General features: G+C 36.9%; 3 protein-coding genes and 1 long non-coding RNA gene across 4 annotated transcripts in view; 3 read left to right on the plus strand and 1 right to left on the minus strand.

Annotated features, from left to right (window-relative positions):
• Nucleotides 1-3,481: 3,481 nt before the first annotated feature.
• Nucleotides 3,482-26,344, plus strand: part of LOC103506839 (intersectin-1) — a gene marked incomplete in the record, with an annotated part of 67,617 nt that continues 44,754 nt past the window's right edge. Inside the window, 9 exon segments of the mRNA XM_026821819.1 lie at nt 3,482-3,497; nt 3,795-3,996; nt 4,804-4,979; nt 5,385-5,540; nt 6,838-7,090; nt 8,143-8,498; nt 23,473-23,578; nt 23,641-23,800; nt 24,129-24,254. Of these exon segments, the coding sequence (XP_026677620.1) occupies nt 3,482-3,497; nt 3,795-3,996; nt 4,804-4,979; nt 5,385-5,540; nt 6,838-7,090; nt 8,143-8,498; nt 23,473-23,578; nt 23,641-23,800; nt 24,129-24,254 (1,551 nt within the window).
• On the plus strand, nt 11,046-11,784 carry LOC113466426. Its single transcript, XR_003390815.1, has 2 exons — nt 11,046-11,234; nt 11,653-11,784. It is a non-coding gene; the product is annotated as an uncharacterized LOC113466426 (long non-coding RNA).
• On the minus strand, nt 13,207-14,390 carry LOC103506837 (zinc finger CCCH domain-containing protein 11A-like). The gene is made up of 2 exons (XM_008471251.3): nt 14,344-14,390; nt 13,207-13,973 (listed from the first exon to the last, which is right to left on the minus strand). The coding sequence occupies exon 2, from the start codon at nt 13,964-13,966 to the stop codon at nt 13,577-13,579; it is 390 nt and encodes a 129-aa protein (XP_008469473.1). The 5' UTR covers nt 13,967-13,973; nt 14,344-14,390; the 3' UTR covers nt 13,207-13,576.
• LOC113466423 (E3 ubiquitin-protein ligase TRIM33-like) lies at nt 19,570-22,784 on the plus strand. The gene is made up of 3 exons (XM_026821816.1): nt 19,570-20,161; nt 21,610-21,836; nt 22,632-22,784. The coding sequence occupies exons 1-3, from the start codon at nt 19,735-19,737 to the stop codon at nt 22,767-22,769; spliced, it is 792 nt and encodes a 263-aa protein (XP_026677617.1). The 5' UTR covers nt 19,570-19,734; the 3' UTR covers nt 22,770-22,784.

Consider the following 26,344-nt stretch of genomic DNA (forward strand, 5'->3'; position numbering starts at 1 on the left):
AAACCACCGGCACCTGTGGAATCACCGTGAGTGTTTGGTTTTTATTTGCCTATAATCTTTTCATGTTGAATTGTGAGTGTAGAGGTAAATTCATTTTATTACCAAACTTTGTTTTAGTTGGGTCAGGGTGCGGTGCGTTTATCAATGGTTGGGTAAAACTCTTGTGTAGGTACCTAGTCGTACACACTGGGTAGTGTAAATCAGTGGTTAAAATTAAAAACATGATTGATAAACGCACCCAAGATGTTTGAAATCCTTTCCCTATGTTGGTAGAAAACCACACACATCCTCGTAGAAATGACACTTCTATGCACATGAAGGGGTAAACTCTTTGATCTGCGAAAAACTTCATCAAAAGTCATGGTATTGTATCTGATCCACTCGACCCCAAAATTGAAATAACATTTTTAATTTGAATTATTGTATGTCTGTATTTCTATTTGACTTTAACTCCCTGTTCCATCTCAGACTGGGAGGGCCGCCCCTGGAGTGGGCAGTGCCGCACGCCTCCAAACTCAAATACACCCAGCTATTCAACACCACAGACCGAACATCCTAACATGGTCGACGGCGTCGATCGATGTCACCTGAAACCGTACACTGCCTCGACAACATAGATTCACCATTTCGTCGATCGACGGGATCGACTATGTGTGAAAACAGAGCTTAGCAACAGAGGTCTTATCATTCCATTGGAAATACACAAGTGGCCTGTGGTAGCAAGTGTGGACGTCCTAAGCAGTACTGCCTTGGTGGAGTTAAAAAGTTAATACCTAGATCGAACTGTGATCAAAGTTTAAATTTTGCTTTTATTTTCGAAAAAGAAAAAAAAAAAAGCTCTCGGTTTTCGTTCTTGGTCTATCTGGGAGAAGTTGACATTTCTTTAGGAAGATAACGTTATGTCAGGGGTCCTCATAGGGGGTTCTCCATAAAACCAGTGAAAGAGCATTATCGTACAGCGCGCCCAAATGGAAAATTGTGAACGAATCTTTAACGCGCACGGATAATATCGATAAATAAAACCAGTGAAAGAGCATTATCGTACAGCGCGCCCAAATGGAAAATTGTGAACGAATCTTTAACGCGCACGGATAATATCGATAATAGATATCGAACCGAACTATCGAGTAACGAGTAGTATCGAGTATCGATTCGTGATCACTGTGATCAGTTTCGTGGACGCCATGACTTTTTCTTGTTTTTTACTTTTTTCCTCCAACTGAGTCAACTGACCAACTCCAACTCCAAATTTGACATAAAATTTGAGTAGGTTTTTCTTGAATTTTAGTAGTTTTCCCAGTGTTTCCCATTCTATCGTGATCAGTTTCGTGGACGCCATGACTTTTTCTTGTTTTTTACTTTTTTCCTCCAACTGACCAACTCCAACTCCAAATTTGATATAAAATTTGAGTAGGTTTTTCTTGAATTTTAGTAGTTTTCCCAGTGTTTCCCATTCTTTTTTACCGACATGTCATAAGACTCGTAAGGACTTTTCAAAATTAGTTCCAATCCTTTGCCCCAATTCCCTGTTTTCCTTTCCCTCAGTTCTAATCATGCCTCTGGTAGTGCTCTAGATTTGCAAGGAATTTGGTCTATCTCTTAGTGGCCATCTCTTCAAACCTGGTAAGTAATACCTATAGTTTCCCGAAAGTTCTTGACAAGCACATTGTGGGAATACTGTACACTACTTATTTCCCTTTGCTCTAATGTCCTCATCTTGCATGTGAAGGTAATCATTTGATAGATTTGTCAGTCACTGAGTTGTAAATTTCACTGAGAAACAGATCCCCAAAAGACCAATGGGGTTTTGAAACATGCTAATTGCTGGGGGCAAGTAGATAAATCCCAAAAGTCGTGAACCAAGCCCTTAAATACAACTTCAATCTTAAAATTTGAAATTCATTTTAAAATTCAAAAGTCTGAAGTCTGGCATTTGGTTTTGGATTTGGAGATCTTTACAGAATTTTATAGTTTATACCTTTAGAGAAGTTTTGTTGGCATTTTAGGTGTAATCATGATTGTGAAATATTGATTGATTCACTCTGAGGTGAGCTTCTTTCCGTACTTCTGTAGTATCAAAATTCAAAACCATGTATTGATTAGGGGCAGTTGAATAAGTTGAATTTACAACAAAATTTCATTTGGCTTTAAAAAATCAATTCATAGGATAGTCTTGTTCATGAAGCTTTAGGTTCTTGTTGACCTTGGTTAAATTAAAGCTAACCACCTTCAGAACCTACCCTTGATAGCCTCCACTTAACTTTTAGATAATCCCTCCCTGTCAGACAGTCTTAAAAAATTGTATGATGAAAGAGTCACCTTTTTCATTTCGAATTACTTCATTGGAATTTGTTTTTTTTTTTATTTTTTTTTATTTGATGCAAAATTGTTTTTGTTTGGGGGGGGGGGGGATGCCTTTGTTCCGGGTAAAAATCGGGAAATCCGTATTTTTTCACCATTTTGCTAGTTTGTACCGTATATGCCGAAAAAAAAGTTGGCAACCCTAGATGAAAGAGTCACCTGAGAGGAGTTTTTGTTGTCTGTTTATTCCAGATTGAAAAGTACCTAGACTAAAGGATTTCCAAGTGATTCAAGATGGACCCTTGGAATGTGTCTCGCCATGAAAGGACCACGCCGAAAAAAAAGTTGGCAACCCTAGCCAGCATGGTAGGTAAACATTGGATTTTAGGATTATTGAGATATTGGAAAAATCCTACAATGCTGCAGTGAGCACCAAAGTTGTGACAAAAATACATGGGATTTTAGGATTATTGAGATATTGGGAAAATCCTACAATGCTGCAGTGAGCACCAAAGTTGTGATATAATAACACAAATAAACTGCATTTACATTACATTTTTATATAGGCGTTCAAACGCAATTTTATTGATGATAATAATAAATACATTGCAATTACATGAACAAAGGTATATAAAGATAACAATAAGAATTATTTACCTACATAAACGTATGATAATATGGATGTAAAAAGTAAAGATGGAAGATTGGGTAGGGTAGGGATGTATTGCCCCATAATATTATCATCGTTTTTTTTTTTTTTTTTTTTTTTTTTTTTTTACCCTCAATTTTTTTCCTCCTAGCCCCCTGGGGGCATCAAGTATAAGGTCCATATCCCACCTGAAAGAGAAACCCCCGCCCAATCCTGTAAATAGGTAGTGTACTTTAGCATTTTGAAGGTTGTTGGGTTCAAAGCTAGATCTAAAAGAGAGGAAGTGTTGATTGTATTGTAAAATTACAACCCGACACCAGCAATGTGCTGAATGGGTTGTAAAAATAAAAACTTTTCACTTTTTTTTTATTATTATCATTATTGTTATTTTTTGGAATGTATGATTTATTTATGTAAATAAATGAAAAGTATTCTTAAAAAAAAAAAAATAAAAATAAAAGATGGGTTAACCAGCTTCCACTAATCTACGAAAATGGGAGTTGATCCCCATCAATGTACGGTCAATACAACATGGGTATATTAGAAGGTAGGTGTGTGTATATATTTATTTTTGAAAATTTCGACAATATTTCAATTTTTTCAATATTTCTGGTCCACTTATTTTAAGTCCCACAATATTTACCCTCTGTTACTTTCCTAGTTCGTAATGTGGGCAATGGCTGGTCGTGTGATGTTCACGCTAGATTTTTTTTTTTTTTTTTTTTTTTTTTTCTGGTTTATAACCTTGGTTAGACTGCGGGGGTAAAGGGACTTTTCACTCTTATCCCAGCAGGATAAGCAAGATATATTCTATTCTATTCGACTAAAATACCATTATTTTCAGGTGTCCCTGGTACGGAGGCAGTGCCAGATCCGATGGCGGGCATTGGCCAAACCAGTTTTGAAGACAAGAGGAAGGAGAACTACGAAAAGGGCCAGGCTGAGTTGGAGAGACGGAGGAAGGCCCTGTTGGAGATTCAGAAGAAGGAGAGAGAGGAGCGGGAGAGAAAGGAACGCGAGGAGTTCGAGAAGCGAGAAAAACAGAGGTGAGATTTTCCCCTTTCTTTGACCGAACGATGTGAGGTCTTCGTTTTAATTCGACAGTTTTGCATTTTGAATTGGATGTTTGAATATTTGAAAGTTGGTTCCGCTAAATCTCGCGATTGCCCGGTCCGATTTTGATGAAATGGGTTAATAAGATTAAGGCACGTTGAGCCTTGAAATTTGGGGTCCCAGAACTGAGCGGGGCCGATTTTGTGCTTTGCACGTTTCAGAGTCCAATAGATTCCCTCTCCCCATTTTTTAAGAAGCCATAGCAGATTTTTATGTAATTGATGAAATTTGGTACATGGGTTAATAAGATCAAGGCACTTCGAGCCTTGAAATTTGGGGTCCCAGAACTGAGCGGGGCCGATTTTGTGCTTTACACGTTTCAGAGTCCAATAGATTCCCTCTCCCCATTTTTTAGGAAGCCATAGCAGAATTTTATGTAATCGAAAACGATTTTTTTTTTGTCTATGGTGGGCAATGCACCCTGGGGTCGTAACCACGAGATAACTGTCCCCTCAACTATCCGTGCCTCCAAATTATTGTTTTCTCCAAAAGGGACAGCTTCAAGTTTTTTTTATGGTCCATGGACAAGTGACCCCTCATTTCTGGTATCACATCACCTCCTGGTACCCTACAGGGTTGTAGCCCTATATCTATCACTGCGAATTACGTATTTCGATTTTTGTGACATTTTTCTGGGCTTTATTCCCCCAAAATATGAGGAGCAATTTCATGCTGCTTTCTTTGGTGATAAAAATATTAAATTTAAATTTCCAATTCCCTTTATTTCCATCATTAGGGAGCTGCCCCACCAGTCCTCTTTTAACAGGGCCCTCTGTGCCACAACTCCCCACCATGAGACCAGCAGCAGTGCCCACAACCCTGGCTGGGATTCGACCCCAGGTTCCTCCTGCTCAGCCTCTCATACCTCTGCAACCAATGGCCCCTGCCATCCCTCCCTTACCAGCCCAACTCACTGGTAAGTCATCCTGGAATTTTATGCTTTTATTGTCAAGTTGACACATTTTAACTAGAAATTACCTAAGTGATATGTAGAATTCACTTGAAAGAACATGTCCAAGTGTCTTCAAAGGTATACTCAAACCCATACAAAGAACAAAATTCCCACATGTTTGTGCCATAGTGAAATATAACAAAGAAACAGAGGTAGGTCCTTACATGCTAAGCCAAGTCAAACTCAAACTAATCATATTCATTTGTGTTAAAGCAGAGCCTTTGCACAACTTTTGTGGATATCACAGCATTACTAAGTGCCTCCTTTGCAATTCACTTCCATGTTTCAATTATCTCTTTACACTGGTTGCTACCCATTCTTTGACATCTAATACAGTTACATATGTTTAATAATAACCATTAACCACAGGTACCTACAGGGCAAGAAGTATCACACCCATGTCTTCACTGCTGGGCAATTCTGTTGGAAGATCCAGCATTCCAATACAACCAAGCAGTATAGCTTCATCTTTACCTCTCATTGGAGGTCCTACTCCATCTTACCAATCCAATTTGATCAATCTAGGTAACAGCAAGGCACTAGGAAAACCTGCAGCTCTGCTTATTGTGATTTTGTGCTACTGCAAACAAATAAACCATATCCATGTACCATTGGCCTGGCGCTGGCGTGTGCTAAAGAGAAACTGACCAACTGACTTTGATTACATATCCTGCTCCTCTTATTTTTCCTTCTACTCTATTTGTATTTCTTTCCATCCTTATTAGCTCATTACCCTTGTTACTTTCTTCATTTCTTTACTATCTGAGCACTATTGACTTTTGATCTCCCCATCAATTGGCCATAAAGTGAACACTTGAACAGCTGTCTAGTCCCGTATAATTTCAATATTTAATCCTTACCTATGTATCTAATCCAATAAATCCTTTTTTTTTTTTTTTTTAAAAAAAAGAGGTTTGAACTTTGTAAAGTATTACAGAGTTTATCATTTTTTGGAATGTTAGTACATGGACTAATGTCTTCTTTGTCTTGAATTTTTGTTGTCATTAAATTCAGTTTTACACCATAGTAGCTGCAGATTCTGAAATTAGATAATAATTGTAGGTACTTACCAATACTATTGAAGAGACTTAAATTAGTATAATTATAATGATTTTGAATGAGTGGTTACAAACTTGGATTGAACTCCTAAAATTGAAATTACTTTTGGAATGTTAGTACATGGACTAAGTAATGTCTTCTTTGTCTTGAATTTTTGTTGTCATTAAATTCAGTTTTACACCATAGTAGCTGCAGATTCTGAAATTAGTAGGTAATAATTGTAGGTACTTACCAATACCATTGAAGAGACTTAAATTAGTATAATTATAATGATTTTGAATGAGTGGTTACAAACTTGGATTGAACTCCTAAAATTGAAATTACTTTGATTTTTTTTTCCATTATGTAGGTATGACCATTCAAGCAAAAGGAGGTTACTTGATAGTTAGTGGTGAGATTCAGTCACAGCTCCTGAAATGTTACAACATCATTTTACTCAGTAATAGTTGTAGCTTACTGACAGGGTAAAGGGACCCTGTAGTCCTATCCGAACAGTATTAACTAATATCTATTAATAGTAACACTCTAAATAGGTATAACGTCTTGTTCTAAGGTAACAATCTTAGTATAACCTTATTATTTTTTAGTTTCTGACTGCAACAAATTGCGTAAATTGTGTAATATTTTTCACATCTAACTCTCACTCTTCTATCTTTCCTTTAATAGGATAACATTATTTTTTGTTTCTGACTGCACCGAATTGCGTGAATGGTGTGATATTTTTTTACATCTAACTCTCACTCTTCTATCTTCCCCTCCCCAGGAGGAGGTTCAGGTCCGTCACCTCTAAGCACCTCCATTGTTTCCCCTCCAAACACGGTGGCCCCTCCCTCCTCCACCACCCCTCTCATCCCTGGCATCACCTCCCCTCCTGGTACCCTACAGGGTGGTATCACTTCCCCTGTATCGATTATACCGGGTGCTACGTCTCCACCGAATGTTCCTGCAGCGATAACCAAGCTGACACCTCCTGGACCGCTGACCCCGGATAAACCACCGGCACCTGTGGAATCACCGTGAGTGTTTGGTTTTTATTTGCCTATAATCTTTTCATGTTGAATTGTGAGTATAGAGGTAAATTCATTTTATTACCAAACTTTGTTTTAGGTGGGGTGCGTTTATCAATGGTTGGGTAAAACTCTTGTGTAGGTACCTAGTCGTACACACTGGGTAGTGTAAAACAGTGGTTAAAATTAAAAACATGATTGATAAACGCACCCAAGATGTTTGAAATCCTTTCCCTATGTTGGTAGAAAACCACACACATCCGCCAGGGCGGAAATTTTCCAACGAGACTTTTCCGTTCTTAGATAGGCATGGATGTGTCTTGTGTCCCTTTGTGTCTTGTGGAAGTGGAGAAGAATGTGTCTTGAACTAATGCGAAAGTGGTACCTAGGTACAATCTTTCTTAACTCCCCTCCCTTTTAAACTTCTACTTTTACAATCAAATCATAGGGAAAATGACCTAATAGTCAACTCCGAGCATTTGAAAACAACAAACAACAACAATCAAATCATGATCGAGATAGAAATTGATATAGTGATTTTTCCTTATTGTTTACAGTTGAGTACTAAAGAGAAGGACCTGGAAGTGAACAATTCCAATCTGGTTGATCTCAAGAAAACCTTAGCCAACATGATGAGCGATAGTGAAAAACTCTACAATGTGTATGCTGAGAAACGAAATATAGTAAGTTTTTTCTCAATTGTGCTTAGTTTTTCATTAATTTTGTCTAGTAAGTCCTTCTTACTTGTCTTTATTTTATGTTTTTACTTGCCTCTTCGAAACAAAAAACCAATATTCTTGGTGGTGAAGAACACCTCCGGGTCCTTCGGTGGTGTTAACCTTCCACTCAAGTGTCCATCATTATCTGGGGAAGTTACTTTCTAACCAACTGTAATTAAACTCACATGAAGGGGTAAACTCTTCGATCTGCGAAAAACTTCATCAGAAGTCATGGTATTGTTTCTGATCCACTTGACCCCAAAATTGAAATAACATTTTTAATTTGAAATATTGTATGCATGTATTTCTATTTGACTTTAACTCCCTGTTGTTCCATTTCAGACTGGGAGGGCCGCCCCTGGAGTGGGCAGTGCCGCACGCCTCCAAACTCAAATACACCCAGCTATTCAACACCACAGACCGAACCCGTTCTGGATTCCTATCCGGCCCTCAGGCACGGAACATCATGGTAGCCACCGGCCTTTCCCAGGGGATACTGGCCCAAATATGGAACCTGGCGGATATGGATTCAGACGGCCAGCTATCGTGTGATGAGTTCGTGCTGGCTATGCACCTGTGTGATTTGGCCAAAGGCGGAGAGAAGATCCCGGTACCGTTGCCGATTGATATGATACCCCCCGCCTTCCGACGGCAGAGGCAGAATAGTGTTACCTTAGCTGCTAATGTGGCCGTGGCAGGTAAATTTAGCCGTATTTTGTTCACACCAGATTTTTGTGTATGTGAATAATACCTATACTTAGTCGTGCCTGATATTCTAACACAGGTGCTCATGCCATGGTACTATTTATGTACATTTCTACAGGTGTTTTCAGATCCATACTTCAAACATCTGGCTACACACTGTAGGCTTACCTCACTGCCTTCTATCAATTTATTACTATTCCAAAAGTCCAAAAGAACACAACAGTAAATTTGTTATCGTTATTATTTTTAAAGCCAGTCTTGTTAGCTTGGTTGGTAGCGGGTCTGCCTTGTAATCGCTAGGCTGCAGGTTGGATTCCCGCCCGGTAAAGTATCCTTAAAACCCCCTAAAAGATGGTTTGTATTATCTTCGGAAAAACGCGCAATGGTTGGCGGTATTTTGGCTGCATTTCGGGAGTTAGCGCTATTTTGACAGTTTTTTTTTTGTTAAAACTTAGACCTCACTTGGTTTGATGAATAATAATCTATCCGTAGATACGCATACGCTTAACCCATCCTCTAGGGCTGTTTGCCCCTACACCTAAGCCACAAGGTTGGCTTTTTGTGTATGTGAATAATACCTATAGTCGTGCCTGATATTCTAACACAGGTGCTCATGCCATGGTACTATTTATGTACATTTCCCATTATGTATGACCATTCAAGCAAAAGGAGGTTACTTGATAGTTAGTGGTGAGATTCAGTCACAGCTCCTGAAATGTTACAACATCATTTTACTACACCCCATGCTCATTAGATGAAATATCTTTTCTTTAATTTTCCTCCAAGATGTTATTTATGTAATTTTGAACTGCATTTGATTTCTCCTTCCTCTTCTATTATGATTATTTCTTCTAGGACACTGTCTGAGTATTTTTGTTCTGAAAATTCAGATCACTCCTTCTCTAGAGCAATGTCAAAAATTATCAAATAATAACTGGCAACTATTAACTGTAGTCTTGTCTGCCATTCTTTTATCTCAGATTAAAACAAAATCAAAAATCTCTTTTTAATATTTCATGTTGCTCTAGAATCTAGACATATTTTCTTCTTTTTAGTGTTAATATATTGTCTAATCACTTTAGTTTGATTTTTGTTATTTTGATTTATATTTTTTGTTACATATTTTCTTCTTTTTAGTGTTAATATATTGTCTAATCACTTTAGTTTGATTTTTGTTATTTTGATTTATATTTTTTGTTATTTTTTTCTTCTCTTTCTTTTTTGAAAAATATAACTGATAAGTAAAACATAACTTGTATTTTTTGAAATAATAATATAATAGCCACTATTTCTAAAGAAGTTCAGCTGCGAAATATAATTATTATCTACAATTTTGATTTGGAAAATTCTTTTCTTCTTTTTACTTGAGGTAGGTACCAGGTTTGTCTGGCTGGGGGACTTTAAACAGAGAGGATACCTTAGCAACCTTAATTAGCTCTTTGCTAAAGAAAGAGCTAAGGTTGAGTGCAAAGGGTATCAGCCTTGCAAATTTTTGTTGCCAAAATGAAATGTCAGCCCAAAGTATTCAACTTAGGGTTGATTGAGAGGCTGTTGAAAAACGATGTCTGGACACGAGAAGATGTAAAAATAAAAAAGACTAGTGTTATTAGGAAGAAATACCAACCTATAATACTTCGTTTATCCAGCCCGGATTGAAAAGTCCCTCTAGGTACCTTAGCAGTTAAACCCCATCAGTACCAAGGAATGGTACCTATAATACTTCGTTTATCCAGCCCGGATTGAAAAGTCCCTCTAGGTACCTTAGCAGTTAAACCCCATCAGTACCAAGGAATGGTAAAAAATGAAACTTCAGCAAATAGGAATTTTCAGCCAAAACTTTCATATGAGTATTGTGAAAAATGCAGTTTATTTTTTATCATTGAAGATAAAATTTGCCTCGGTAGCGTAGTGGTCAAAACGCTCGCCTGGTAAACAGGAGGGCGTGGGTTCGATCCCAGCCGAGGCATGGAATTTTATCCTCATTTTATTTGAGAATTTGACCACATAATAATAATGGAGCTCTAAGGGTTAGGTGGTAGAAAACGCCTCCGGCGTTAACCTCGCCTAGTGGTTACCTTCCACTCAAGAGTCTATTATTATTATAAAATTGGTGTTTTCGAATGAAAGAAGTTTTTAAATCCGTAGAAAAATCGAGGGATTTTAAATTTTTGGACACCCTGTAGTAGATTAGATATATCTTTTTTTTTTAAAGCGAGTTGCATTTTGCAGCACCACTGAACATTTGATAACAGTAGTGCAAAATTTCACCGCTAGAGGTCACTAGTTTTTATAAAATTTTTGGGGCCTGTTCCATGGAACACTAGGGATACGGACCTAGGGAGTATACTTTATTTTACAGCCCATTTGAATTTTAATTAAAATTTTATACTGAAATGATTATCCTCATATTCAAAGAAAATTGGTAGTATATTCTCAATTTTCAAAGTGAAATTAATTAATTAATAAAATATTAATAAAAGGTATGAAGTTTTATAAATCCCAAAAGTCGTGAACCAGGCCCTTAAATACGACTTCAATCTCAAAACTCAAAATTCGAATATTCGAAATTCATTAAATTCATTTCAAAATTCAAAAGTCTGAAGTACAGAAGTCTAGCATTTGGTTTTGGAGATCTTTACAAAATTTTATACCTACCTTTAGAGAAGTTTTGTTGGCATTTTTAGGTGTAGGTAATTATGATCGTGAAATATTGATTGATTCACTCTGAGGTAAGCTTCTTTCCGTACTTCTGTACCTAGTATCAAAATTCAAAACCATGACGTATTGATTAGGGGCAGTTGAATTTACAACAAAATTTCATTTGGCTTTAAAAAATCAATTTATAGGATAGTCTTGTCCACGAAGCTTTAGGTTTTTGTTGACCTTGGTTAAATTAAAGCTAACCACCTTCATAACCTACCCTTGATAGCCTCCACTTAACTTTTAGATAATCCCTCCCTGTCAGACAGTCTTAAAAAATTGTATGATGAAAGAGTCACCTGAGAGGAGTTTTTGTTGTCTGTTTATTCCAGATTGAAAAGTACCTAGACCAAGTGATTCAAGATGGACCCTTGGAATGTGTCTCGCCATGAAAGGACCAGATTTGAAACTCATTTTCAAGCCATGAAGCCAGTCAAGTTATTCCAGATTGAAAAGTACCTAGACTAAAGGATTTCCAAGTGATTCAAGATGGACCCTTGGAATGTGTCTCGCCATGAAAGGACCCGATTTGAAACTCATTTTCAAGCCATGAAGCCAGTCAATGGAATAGTGACAGGAGACCAGGTCAAAGGTTTTCTCATGCAGTCTGGCTTGCCTGTTGCTACTCTTGGCCAAATATGGTAAGCTCACTGGTAACAAATAAGTAGATACTTACAAACTAAGACTTGGTGCTAGAGTTCAATAGAGTTCAATATATTTATTTAATGTTTATCAATTTGACAAAAAATTGTAAAACACAAGTGAACTGAAGCCAGTCAATGGAATAGTGACAGGAGACCAGGTCAAAGGTTTTCTCATGCAGTCTGGCTTGCCTGTTGCTACTCTTGGCCAAATATGGTAAGCTCACTGGTAACAAATAAGTAGATACTTACACAACTAAGACTTGGTGGTTCAGTGAACTTGAGAATCCTTTCAAAACAGGGGATCTATAGGGTTCCAAAGGTGTTAATTTAGCCTAAAATTTAAGTGGTAAATTTATTTTATACCTACCTTATTATATTACCTATATGTCACTAATTTTTGACAGTTGAAAATGAAATAAAAATATTGTGTTGAATTAATTTTTTGTACATAAAAGTCTTCACCACAAATTATGTTTATATCATTCAGGTCCTTGGCAGATACCGATCAGGATGGTAAAATGAACATCAATGAGTTTGTGATTGCCTGCAAACTGATCAGCAATAAGTTGCGAGGTTTTGATATTCCTCCCACTCTACCTGTCAGTCTTATGCAGTCATTGGCTGGAAAAGGTAAGTAATGTATGCAAAAAGTGTTCATATTAGGTAAGTAGCTAACATACCTATATTATTGCCTATTTGGTAAAATTAGGGACAAAAGCTATTTGTGCCTTATATCATTGTGACTTGATTAGATTTTTACTTTTGGTGTTATTATATTAGGCTTTTTTCTCCAAAAGGGACAGCTTCAAGTTTTTTTTTTTTTATGGTCCATGGACAAGTGGCCCCTCATTTCTGGTATCACATCACCTCCTGGTACCCTACAGGGTTGTAGCCCTATACCTATCACTGTGAATTACGTATTTGGATTTTTGTGACATTTTTCTGGGCTTTATTCCCCCAAAATAGGAGCAATATCATGCTGCTTTCTTTGGTGATAAAAATATTAAATTTAAATTTCCAATTCCCTTTATTTCCATCATTAGGGAGCTGCCCCACCAGTCCGATTCTCAAATTATTTTGAGGATAAAATTCCATACCTCGGCTAGGATTGAACCCACACCCTCCTGTTTACCAGGCAAACTTTTTGACCACTACACCACCGAGGAAAAAAGATAATAAACAAAATTATAAGAACTGGCTTCCTATTGGGAGAGGTCTAACAGAATAGACTGTTTATTCTAGCTGGAACAGTGATCATTTATCAATAGGATTGAACCCACACCCTCCTGTTTACCAGGCAAACATTTTGACCACTACACCACCGAGGAAAAAAGATAATGAACAAAATTATAAGAACTGGCTTCCTATTGGGAGAGGTCTAACAGAATAGACTGTTTATTCTAGCTGGAACAGTGATCATTTATCAATTACAAAAGTATGAAGAAACAAACCAATTGTGCATTTTTTTCCCCCCAATGTTTTGTATTTAGAAAGTATTAATTGCTAACAATTTAATTATTCAAACCAAAAGATAAGTTTCAGAATGAATTATTGTTAAATAGACTTTTCATATGAAGCATTTGCTGATATTTTATTTGTTGTGTTGACTGATGGGTAGGGGTAACTGCAGCAGTGTAGCCAACTGTTGGTGTGAATTGTCTGTTGTGATTGAGAACAAGAGGAGGGGGGGCTATAGCAGAGACAGGTTGAAAAGTTAGTGGAAATGGTCATATGTTCTGCATGCGGAGAGCTTCATCAAAGTTATTGGTGATAATTCCAATAGTAGAATCAGCCATGGTATACGCTTGATTATTTCCACTTGTGTCCACCACATCAGATCGGATATCTTTTTTAACTTTATGTTGAAATGGGCAATGGTTTTTACAACATCCTGATGGTTGAGTTTCCCAGTAGCAAGGTATTGCCTTACGATTCTTTTTTAACTCCATATGCCTCAAACTGCAACGTTGGTTTTGGCATTTTCCCAGTTGCCAAAACTGACAAACTTGTTCACATCCCAAAGCACTAGGTTCATGCCTAAAGAGACAGTTGTTGCCTTTGTTGCAAGATGAATAGTAGAAGAAGTAACAGTCATTGTTCTTTTTGTTGGGATCCATCACTATCCTAGAACAAAAATTGATGAGTAATAATTAGCCATGTAAATAACATGTTGTAGGTTAAGAAAGTACCTACTTGCCCCCAGCAATTAGCATGTTTCAAAACCCCATTGGTCTTTTGGGGATCTGTTTCTCAGTGAAATTTACAACTCAGTGACTGATGAATCTATTCCAGCAATTAGCATGTTTCAAAACCCCATTGGTCTTTTGGGGATCTGTTTCTCGGTGAAATTTACAACTCAGTGACTGATGAATCTATCAAATGATTACCTTCACATGCAAGATGAGGACATTAGAGCAAAGGGAAATAAGTAGTGTACAGTATTCCCACAATGTGCTTGTCAAGAACTTTCGGGGAAACTATAGGTATTACTTACCAGGTTTGAAGAGATGGCCACTAAGAGATAGACAAAGTCCAATTTTAAGTGAATAATGGTACCTATGCGAGAGGAAAAAATTACCAAATTTTCCGTTTTTCTCAAGTTTTGTTTACAAGTGTGGAAATTGATAAGTCAATTTTTCGCCACTTGCAAGTTGCATCATACAGAAGTCCAATTTTAAGTGAATACTGGTATGCGAGAGGAAAAAATTACCAAAATTTTCCGTTTTTCTCATGTTTTGTTTACAAGTGTGGAAATTGATAAGTCAATTTTTCGCCACTTGCAAGTTGCATCATACAAATTAGATTAAAATTCTCAAATAATGCTTTGGTGCTTAGACTGCTTAGCTCGTTTAGGATGGCTAAAGGCCCGTTTACACACTACGTTTCAGCTGATAGGATTTGTCCTTCAGACAAAACGTACGATAAGACATAGCGTGTAAGCGGGCCTTAACATTTGGTGAATAAATGTTAATGAAATAGGATCAATGTAAAATATTGTGTATTAATTTCTCTTTTGTGTTACCTCACAACTTTAGTGCTCATCATATTGTTGCTAGTATTTTTATTATTAAATTTTATGTATTCATTGTTGTCCTCAGACAAAACGTACGATAAGACATAGCGTGTAAGCGGGCCTTAACATTTGGTGAATAAATGTTAGTGAAATAGGATCAATGTAAAATATTGTGCATTAATTTCTCTTTTGTGTTACCTCACAACTTTAGTGCTCATCATATTGTTGCTAGTATTTTTATTATTAAATTTTATGTATTCATTGCTCTGCTCAGTCCATTTAACCAAGTCGCACTGCTAGTGGAAAAGTGTCATAACTCGAAAAACTTCACTTTTCAAGAGAGCACAAAAATTGAAAATTTAGAGTTGTGTCACTTTTTCACTAGCACTGCGATATATTCCATTGTCATTTGTAATTCTGCCACAGGGACTCATTTATAAGTAGCTCTTCATTTGTACTCACGAGGTTATATAGTGCATAAGGGCTACGTGTATTATTTTATGCTTGATTTTCGCAAGCACGTGTAAAAAAATAAATAATAAAATGGCCCCTGTTCTAGAAAGAACTTTCGCAAAGTGCGACCTTGTAAAGTTTCTTTCAGGAACAGGCCCCTGAGGTAGTATTACGAATGCAAGAGGAATATTGAATATATTAATACTCTATGTAGTTTCTACAGTCTAAGCTAATTTTATTCTCCATTTGTCCCAAAGTCCGGTTTTGTAATTTCCGCTACGTCGATTTTTGTTTCATACTTATGTTCAAATATTTCCAAGCACATGTAAAAAAATAAATAATAAAATGGCCCCTGTTCTAGAAAGAACTTTCGCAAAGTGCGAACTTGTAAAGTTTCTTTCAGAAACAGGCCCCTGAGGTAGTATTACGAATGCAAGAGGAATATTGAATATATTAATACTCTATGTAGTTTAGCGTAGTATTTTTTGGTAATTCTGTGATACCCACTGAAGTTGTGACATGCTTGACGCATAACACAAAGATGTTTGAATTGTTTACATTGAATGGTAATTCTGTGATACCCACTGAAGTTGTGACATGCTTGACGCATAACACAAAGATGTTTGAATTGTTTACATTGAGTTATCAAACTAAAAACATAAACGAAACTCAAATATTAGGCGAGCGAGGAAAAGTTTTCTCTTTGAATTGTTTACATTGAACAAGTTGAGATTATATTGAATATAAAAATGCGCTTACAAAATATACTCATTTCACTTCATCTTCATTTCAAGTACTAAATTATTTATCAACTAGAAAATTACCTAATAATTATTTTACAGTTAATATTGTACATTTTTTATTTATTATTTATTTAAATTCATTGCTTTAGAATATATTTTTATTTTTTTATATAAAAAAATGAACAAAAATTTAAGTTTATAAACGTTTATAATTCCATTTTAGTCACAATTGATATTTCATTTATTATTTTGTAATTTTACGTAAAAAACATTATGGTTTAATTTTTCAATAAAACGAAGCATTTTAGGTAGACATGTTATACATTTTTTAAACACCTGTTTTCTTTTTCTCCCGTGTAAAGCCTACGATTTTAGTATGATGAAATTCTGCTTTCGTCCATTTTTCTCTCAAGAAATATTATTTTTTTTCGTACTGACCTTTTAGGAAGGGTAGCTTGACTCAGCATATTATTAATAACAAGGGAATCGAACCCCTGGCCTAGCGTTCACTTTCGTCCATTTTTCTCTGAAGAAATATTAATTTTTTTTTCGTACTGACCTTTTAGGAAGGGTAGCTTGACTCAGCATATTATTAATAACAAGGGAATCGAACCCCTGGCCTAGCGTTCAATTTTGTCCATTTTTCTCTGAAGAAATATTCATTTTTTTCGTACTGACCTTTTAGGAAGGGTAGCTTGACTCAGTATATTATTAATAATAAGGGAATCGAACCCCTGGCCTAGCGTTCAAAGGTCGGCCCCCTGCCTTCCAAGCCAACTACATCTAGCAAACCATTAGTCATTACTTTAGTTAGAAATTAAAGGAAAGCATTTTACAATATTATTTCTTTTCTACTGACTACTAGATATTTCTGGAAATCCTGAAAATTCTAAATGAAAATAAGTGCACAAAAACGACGATTTTCTTTTATATTTACTAGCGTTCAAAGGTCGGCCCCCTGCCTTCCAAGCCAACTACATCTTGCAAACCATTAGTCATTACTTTAGTTAGAAATTAAAGGAAAGCATTTTATAATATTATTTCTACTGACTACTAGATATTTCTGGAAATCCTGAAAATTCTAAATGAAAATAAGTGCACAAAAACGACGATTTTCTTTTATATTTAAACTATAAAATTTATTTTGTATTCGTTTTTTTCTCTTTTTTTTTCAATTATTAAATAAATAAAACAATAATAATTAATCTCTGTACTGTATAAATTTTTAAATTATTATAAGCAATTTGTTTACCTATCTAAAAAAGAAATATTTTGTCTTATAAAACAATGACTTTGCGGACTGCATCCGATAAAATTAACCTAAAACACTAGCAGCTAACGATCACCGTTCACAGGGGACTTTTTTACTTTCCATTACACACAGATTACTTTCTAATTCACAAGTTATTCTTCTAGTATTGCTTTTTTTACTTTCTATTTCTAAAAGGATAGGAATCGGTCCAATTTTTACGTTCTTAAAGTCAACAAAATAAGGTTATGCTTTTTCATCAAAATCCACTGTAAACCATGACCGAAAAACAATTTCATAAAAAAAAGAACTGAAATGTTAACCCAGACGCATTTTATTGCAATAAAAATGAAAACAAAGGTAATTTTTGACTTGAAAGATTCGAACCTTTAAGGACCACGCTAAACTAAATAGTCCGAAAAAGCACAAACTGTTCAAGTCAAAATCATAAATCTCTGTGATTACACAAGATATGCGTCCAGGAAAGTGGGGGAAAACAAAAAAGAGGTAAAATATATGCATAATAAATTGTAGGGTGAGTAAAAAATAAAAACGAAGACTAAACAAAATAGAAAAAAAAGGGGAAAGCGAAGAGAAGTAATATTGGGTACTTCCCCTGGGATAATTCGATAAAGCTGTGCGTTTTTTTTTTTTTTTTTTTCCTGTTTACACTGCAAGAATGAGACTGAAAAGTTCAACTCCCGCAGTCTTGCCTTATGAAGAAGGAAAAAGATAGAGAATATATATTAACCAGCACAACCTACTGTCCGTAGTACTAAAGCACCTCAACAACGGTACAATGAGATTGTGAGATTCCGCTTTGTGGAGCAAGTGTGGACACAGTGTTGACGTCGAAAGCGGAATCTCATTGTTCAGCCATGTTGACTGTAAAAAAAGTCACATAATCGAATAGGGCTTAAGAAAGTCCAAAAGGAGCACCCAACCACAAGGAGTTCTTCCACCCAACACCACTCACCAATAAAAAAGTCACATAATCGAATAGGGCTTAAGGAAGTCCAAAAGGAGCACCCAACCACAAGGAGTTCTTCCACCCAACCCCACTCACCATGCTATGATTTCCATTGTTCATATTGGTGGACACCTGTGGGTGTTGGGCATGCTGAGGGTGTTGGCTCCCACCCATCATACTCTGGGGGGGCCTACCCGCGCCGGGTGGGTACATTGGGCCGCGCATAAACTGGGGGGGCGTATTTCGGTACACCATTTTGGCCCCGGTCGGCGTTTGGACTTTCATCAGGGCGGGCATCTGGTTCATTTGGTGGTTGGCGGCTTGTTGCTGAAAAAAAAAAAGATTATTATTATTATTTTAAAAGAGGTTTGATAGAGATAACTGTAACTGCTAAGGTCTTACCGTTTCAAGAATGAACATAAAAAAAAAAATATCTGGTGTGAACATCACCCGACTTTCCTTATCCTATTGAAAGATGCTTATTTGGGTGTTCTTCTATTGTAACTTTTACAATATCTCTAACCGTTTAGTCAGTATAGACAAAATTTCATAGGTATCTTGGCTGGAATTGAACCCAGCCTCCAGTTTACCAGGCAAGCATTTTAACCACTGCAAAACCAATGTAGGTGTTTCTAATATTAATTTATTATAATAGGGGTAAAGTAAAATACCAAATATGTTAACCCTCAATAGCAATGTCTACCTGGATACAAGGTATGTTAACCCTCAATAGAGTCGAAAGCCGCCAAAAAGCGGCCGAAATGCCATCTGCAGCACCTATTCTAACCAAAAGTTTTGTGTTGCATCCTTGTCACATTTGTGGACTTCACACCAAATTTCACCAACCTCCAGCCGCCATCTGCAGCACCTATTCTAACCAAAAGTTTTGTGTTGCATCCTTGTCACATTTGTGGACTTCACACCAAATTTCACCAACCTCCAGATCCAAAGTCCACTGAGGTTGGTGTTGGTTGAGTAAGGACTAACCTGCATAGCAGCGTGATGTGCCTGCTGATAGCTCTGCATCATCTGATAGGGGTTCCCCTGCTGTCCGTGATTTTGACCGCCATAGCCCCCCAGACCATTGTGACCCCCCGCTTGATGGTGCATGGGGCCCCTCTGTTGCTGAGGGTGAGGGGGGTGCTGGGTCCCCGGGTTCCCCTGGAAGTAGGAGATAGTTCGTGTTCATATAGGTTTCCAGGAATTGTCGCTTCGAACTCTTGTCGACCATTAAACCCGTTCCAAGAACGGATAGTTCGATTATCTCTAAAGGCGTGTCCTAACATTTAATTAACTTTTTGACAAATACCTAGTGTTTTTGATACTTATCAAAGCTATAATTGAACTTGCTTTAACAAGGGATAATGTGCTTTTAAGGTAGAAGACTTGTTGGACACTGACGTTGGTAATGTCTAGGTAGTACTCTCATATTTGAGTGACAGTTCAGCCAGGGAGTCATGGAGGAGACAAGTGAAATTAAAAAAGAGTTCATAGACCATGAGTCCGACTTCTGTTTCGTTCCTCCTTCCTTAGATATTGCTGATGCACTGGAAGAAGCTATTGACACAATCAGTGGTACAAATGACATATCAGATCCCCTTGGTGACACTACAACGGAGACAGTAGAAACACCATCTGACATTGCTAATGAAGCTGAGGTGCAAAGTGAGACCAAGGAAAACCATGAACCAGCACTGATTCCAAAGTCTGAAGATTGTGAACCTAGTGCTCCTGTAAATGTTTGGGAAAATGAAAAGTGTACATTTTGTCAGAACATATTGACTCCAGCTTCTGAACCGAAACTTCTTGAATGTCTTCATTCAGCATGTAATGCTTGTATCCAGTCCAAACTAAACCCAACTATTACAGATACTACAGAACTGGGTAAGTATTATTTAAAAAAATAAAAATTAAAAAGACAATTGAGATTCAATAAGACATTCAACAAAGAAAGTTTGGTGAGCTTTTGGGAATACTCAGATTCCCATCATCAGAACAAAAAGACGCGAGAGACCAAAAAGACTGGAGTTGAAGCACACTGCACACTTCAATTCCAGCACTTGCAGAGTAAACACCTCTCTCGCGTCTTTTTGGTCTGATGATGGGAATCTGAGTATTCCCGAAAGCTCACCAAACTTTCTTCGTTGAATGTCTTATTGAATCCCAATTGTCTTTTTAATTTTCATTTTAATTTGTGAAGATTTTTATCTGAATAATTATTTTTATTATTTAAAAAGTTAGGGTTCTTTTCTTACTTGTTAGATAGGTGTAATGTAAGGTACAACAGATTTTGCATCAATTATCCTGCTCATCATCAATGGCCTCAAAGAAAAAAAAAATAATCTTGAGTGGATTATATTATTGTAGTTATATCTAATGAGAAGAGAATAAAGAAGATACTTAAACCCTGACATTTGTAAAAATAATAAAAATTAAAAAGACAATTGAGATTCAATTAGACATTCAATGAAGAAAGTTTGGTGAGCTTTCGGGAATACTCACATTCCCATCATCAGACCAAAAAGACGCGAGAGACCAAAAAGACTGGAGTTGAAGCAGACTTCAATTCCAGCACTTGCAGAGTAAACACCTCTCTTGCGTCTTTTGGTCTGATGATGGGAATCTGAGTATTCCCGAAAGCTCACCAAACTTTCTTTGTTGAATGTCTTATTGAATCTCAATTGTCTTTTTAATTTTAATTTTGTGAAGATTTTTATCTGAATAATTATTTTCATTTATTTTTATTATTTAAAAAGTTAGGGTTCTTTTCTTACTCGTTAGATATTAGGTATAATGTAAGGTACAACAGGATTTTGCATCAATTATCCTGCTCATCATCAATGGCCTCGAAGAAAAAAAAAAATCTTGAGTGGATTATATTATTGTAGTTATATCTAATGAGAAGAGCATAAAGAAGATACTTAAACCCTGACATTTGTTTGTTTTTTAGTGATCCAAGAATTACGATGTGAACTCTGCAATGTGTCTTGTGATCCTGCCCTTATCACTGATAACAGATTTCTCCTAGAAGCAGCAGCTAGTGCTCAAGCCCCATCTACTGAACCTAGCCCAGCTGAGAGATTGAAGTGAAGATTTTTATCTGAATAATTATTTTCATTTATTTTTATTATTTAAAAAGTTAGGGTTCTTTTCTTACTCGTTAGATAGGTGTAATGTAAGGTACAACAGGATTTTGCATCAATTATCCTGCTCATCATCAATGGCCTCAAAAGAAAAAAAAATAATCTTGAGTGGATTATATTATTGTAGTTATATCTAATGAGAAGAGAATAAAGAAGATACTTAAACCCTGACATTTGTTTGTTTTTTAGTGATTCAAGAATTACGATGTGAACTCTGCAATGTGTCTTGTGATCCTACCCTTATCACTGATAACAGATTTCTCCTAGAAGCAGCAGCTAGTGCTCAAGCCCCATCTACTGAACCTAGCCCAGCTGAGAGATTGAAAGACCTCAAGTGTCAGTCATGTGCCGAGGCAGCTGTTTGTACGAGTTGGTGTGTAGAGTGTGGGGAGTTCATCTGTGATGCTTGTGTCCAGGTAAACAATGCTATTGAGGGTTAACATACCTTGTATCCAGGTAGACATTGCTATTGAGGGTTAACATATTTGGTATTTTACTTTACCCCTATTATAATTAATATTAGAAACACCTACATTGGTTTTGCAGTAGGGTTGGGACATCGACATCGATGTTTTGAAAACATCGATACATCGGAACAAAAACATCGATGTCAACATCGATGTTTTTGATTACGATATATCGGATACTCGATATATCGAAGTTTAAAAACATCGATGTATCGAACATCGATATTTTCGTCTCGATGTCCCAACCCTAGGTTGGGACGATACATCGGAACAAAAACATCGATGTCAACATCAATGTTTTTTATTACGATACATCGGATACTCGATATATCGAAGTTTAAAAACATCGATGTATCGAACATCGATGTTTTCATCTCGATGTCCCAACCCTACAGTGGTTAAAATGCTTGCCTGGTAAACTGGAGGCTGGGTTCAATTCCAGCCAAGATACCTATGAAATTTTGTTCTTGCAATTTGAGAATTTGAGTACAATAGTACTTAGTAGCAGCCTAGAGTAAAGGAGTTCTTGAGTTCTATTTGAGCCATTCTTTTTTTTTTTTTTTTTTTTTTTTTTTTGCAATTTGAGAATTTGAATACAATAGTACTTAGTAGCAGCCTAGAGTAAAGGAGTTCTTGAGTTCTATTTGAGCCATTCTTTTTTTTTTTTTTGGCCATACACTTTGAATACAATATAAGTAATATTTGAAAGTTACTTACTTACCTATTCTCAATATTTATTTCTAGGCTCATCAAAGGCTAAAAATAACAAAGGATCACACCATCAAAGCAAAGGAAGAAGGAGATCTAAAAGATACACAAAGCAGTTCAGATGGCTCTCAAGATGTTTTCTGCTCAGTGCATTTACAAGTAAGTATAGATTGACAAAAAGTGATCCCCAAGTATACAGTTTGATGTTGAATTAAAGTAGCTAACAGGCCTGACATGAGACTAGATAGAGGTACAGAGTGTAGACCTGGCTATTAATGGTGTTTAGTGTAATTATTTTCATCATGGTTTTTTTGGAGTACTTGATCAGGAATTACCTTAATACAAGAAAGAAAAACATTAAGCTGGGTATAGTTGTTGAAAAGGGTATCCCCAAATATTTTCCTTAAAGGCAGGAACAGGAGTACTTGATCAGGAATGGGGCTCAACCACTTTTTTTTTTCTTCGCTGATAAAGGAAGTTCGAAACACGCTGATTTCAATAGAAATGCTTAAAATTTCTAGTACTTGATCAGGAATTACCTTACTTAATACAAGAAAGAAAAACATTAAGCTGGGTATAGTTGTTGAAAAGGGTATCCCCAAATATTTTCCTTAAAGGCAGGAACATAGAAATTTACTGTCAAGTTTACTACTTTGTTTTGTCTTTTGTGCTGTTATTTTTCGTACTGTGCTGTTTAGCTGCTCTTCAGGATTTTTTTCATCAAGAGCAGTAGTATGTTCGTGGGCTCGCCTTAAACAAGCTTTTTATTTCCCTTGGTTAGACTGCGGGGGTAAAGGGACTTTTCACTCCTATCCCAGCAGGATAAACAAGATATATTCTATTCTATTCTATTCGACTAAAATACCATTATTTTCAGGGGTCCCTGGTACGGAGGCAGTGCCAGATCCGATGGCGGGCATTGGCCAAACCAGTTTTGAAGACAAGAGGAAGGAGAACTACGAAAAGGCACTCAAAGCTCACTTTTAGATTTTGAGTGAATTCATGAATCAATTAATAAAAACATTTTATGATTTCATGTTGTCAGGCTCATTACTTTGAACCACGAGAAAGCCAAGCTCGAGGCTCGAACAAAGGCTAACCCGGGAGCTCATGCTGACGAACAAGAACAAACCAACCTTCTCATCAGCAAGAAACAACTGGCGCTGAAGACTTTGCGCGAGAAAATCCAGGATCTTGAATCCCAGGTAATTATTGCATGCCCACCTCTGTGGCTGAGTGGTCAAGAGCACTGACTCTCAACCTGGAGGTGCTGGGTTCGAATCCCGGCCAGGACGGAAATTTTCCAACGAGACTTTTCCGTTCTTAGATAATAGATAGGCATGGATGTGTCTTGTGTCCTTTTGTGTCTTGAAGTGTCTTGTGGAAGTGGAGAAGAATGTGTCTTGAACTAATGCGAAAGCAGTACCGAGGTACAATCTTTCTTAACTCCCCTCCCTTTTAAACTTCTACTTTTACAATCAAATCATGATCGAGATAGAAATTGATATTGTGATTTTTCCTCATTGTTTACAGTTGAGTACTAAAGAGAAGGACCTGGAAGTGAACAATTCCAATCTGGATGATCTCAAGAAAACCTTAGCCAACATGATGAGCGATAGTGAAAAACTCTACAATGTGTATGCTGAGAAACGAAATATAGTAAGTTTTTCTCAATTGTGCTTAGTTTTTCATTAATTTTGTCTAGTAAGTCCTTCTTACTTGTCTTTATTTTATGTTTTTACTTGCCTCTTCCCCATCGGCAAAGGATAAAGTATCCTTAAAACCCCCTAAAAGATGGTTTGTATTATCTTCGGAAAAACGCGCAATGGTTGGCGGTATTTTGGCTGCATTTCGGGAGTTAGCGCTATTTTGACAGTTTTTTTGTTAAAACTTAGACCTCACTTGGTTTGATGAATAATATCTATCCGTAGATACGCATACGCTTAACCCATCCTCTAGGGCTGTTTGCCCCTACACTTAAGTCACAAGGTCGGCTTTTTGTGTATGTGAATAATACCTATAGTCGTGCCTGATATTCTAACACAGGTGCTCATGCCATGGTACTATTTATGTACATTTCGAGAATAGAATATTAGAACTAGCTGGCCTAGTTACTCGTAGTTTGGATGGTAGCGCATCGGCCTCGTAAGTGCTACGTCTCGGGTTCAATTCTCACTTCTTTTTTTTCCATTCAGAATACTACATTGCGGCTTACCCATATGATTCAACTGAGCCGGGAGATCTTACATTTAACCAGGACGAAGTTATCTACGTGACCAAGAAGGAAAATGATTGGTGGACAGGAACCATAGGGGACAGGACTGGTCTGTTCCCCAAACATCTGGCTACACACGATAGACTTACCTCACTGCCTTCTATCAATTTATTACTATTCCAAAAGAACACAACAGTAAATTTGTTATTGTTATTATTTTTAAAGCCAGTCTTGTTAGCTTGGTTGGTAGCGGGTCTGCCTTGTAATCGCTAGGCTGCAGGTTGGATTCCCGCCCGGGGCGGATTTTATACTGAACAAATAATGTTAACCCAAGCAAATAATGTTATCTCCGGCTATTTGCCGTTCTCCTCTCCTGTCTTCCTTCTCTCTTCGATTTCTGGACGATAAGACCTTAGCAGTTCCAGTTTTCTTTATCATACCCCCCCCCTTTTTTAAATCTATAATAAAAATGAAAGGTTTGATAGAGAGAACTGTAAAAGTGAAGTGAAGGACTTATCGTCCCAAAAATCGAAACCGAACTTTAGAATAAAGTTCTCCCCCGGCGGGAATTGAACCCGTAGCCTACCGCTTACAAGGCGCTCCATATTCCAAGCTAACTAGTCTGACATTAGCAAGTGTGAACTCGCCTCCAATACCACCCACTCAGGCTCAGACCAGGCTCGGACAGTCTGAGCATGAGTAGCTTGCATAGCATACCGGTATTCCATTTCATGTGGTGTCATATTACATCGGTATGCTGAAACACGAGATTCATCTCACCATTCCAATTAATTCAATACCATCTCACTTGGTGAATGAGGTTTTGTGAATTACTCATTTGATAACATTGTTCTTTGTTTAACATGATAACATAATCGGGCCTTTTTGGATTCTGAGTGTCGATATAATGTCACTTCGGCATTTGTGCCTTTGTTCGGCAGAAATGTGATTTCAAGAATTGGTGAATCAATTCCCACGTCAAATAAAACAAGGCTCAGTCAACCACAACCTATAAATAGAGAAAAACACTGATAAACGTCTCGAGATTGGATCCCATCCCCTTGTTGCTGTCGATGGCACATCACCCCTGAAATTCGCTCCATATTTATACGAGTGCGATCAGCACCACGAAAAAGCTCAGAAAAAAAATAATAATGTCCGCGTGATTGCTGAATGATATAATTTTTCGCGGAACCTCTTTTTTTTTAGGGACCAGCTAAACCGGGTTTTATTCAACAGGCGCCTACATAATGGCATCATTATTTATTATTATCTGAGAACTCATCTTCCTTGGTAGTTTTTTCGATCCGCTCCAATTGCGATCTCCGCATAGAAAGAAAATATTGGATTGTGATTTGCCATTAATTCAAGATTTGTTTTATTACGGTGAATTTGCCTGTCAAGTGTGAAGCTTTGAATTTTGTGTCACTAGGTGCTCAAAAAGCTCCTGTTTTTTTTTTTTTTTTTTTTTTTTTTTTATAAAGCTAGGTTCAGGGGTTTTTATGCACTCTATGCTTTTGTCTGGTCTGATGTC

This window comes from Diaphorina citri, unplaced genomic scaffold (assembly GCF_000475195.1).
Source record: "Diaphorina citri unplaced genomic scaffold, Diaci psyllid genome assembly version 1.1 scaffold265, whole genome shotgun sequence".
Taxonomy (NCBI): Eukaryota; Metazoa; Arthropoda; class Insecta; order Hemiptera; family Psyllidae; genus Diaphorina; species Diaphorina citri.

Coding starts and splice junctions, on each gene's coding strand:
- LOC113466423 (XM_026821816.1), top strand. CDS start 19,735: ATGGAGGAGACAAGTGAAATTAAAAAAGAGTTCATAGACCATGAGTCC. Junction 20,162..21,609: donor TACAGATACTACAGAACTGG/GTAAGTATTATT, acceptor TTTGTTTTTTAG/TGATTCAAGAATTACGATGT. Junction 21,837..22,631: donor TCTGTGATGCTTGTGTCCAG/GTAAACAATGCT, acceptor ATTTATTTCTAG/GCTCATCAAAGGCTAAAAAT.
- LOC103506837 (XM_008471251.3), bottom strand. CDS start 13,966: ATGGATCCCAACAAAAAGAACAATGACTGTTACTTCTTCTACTATTCA.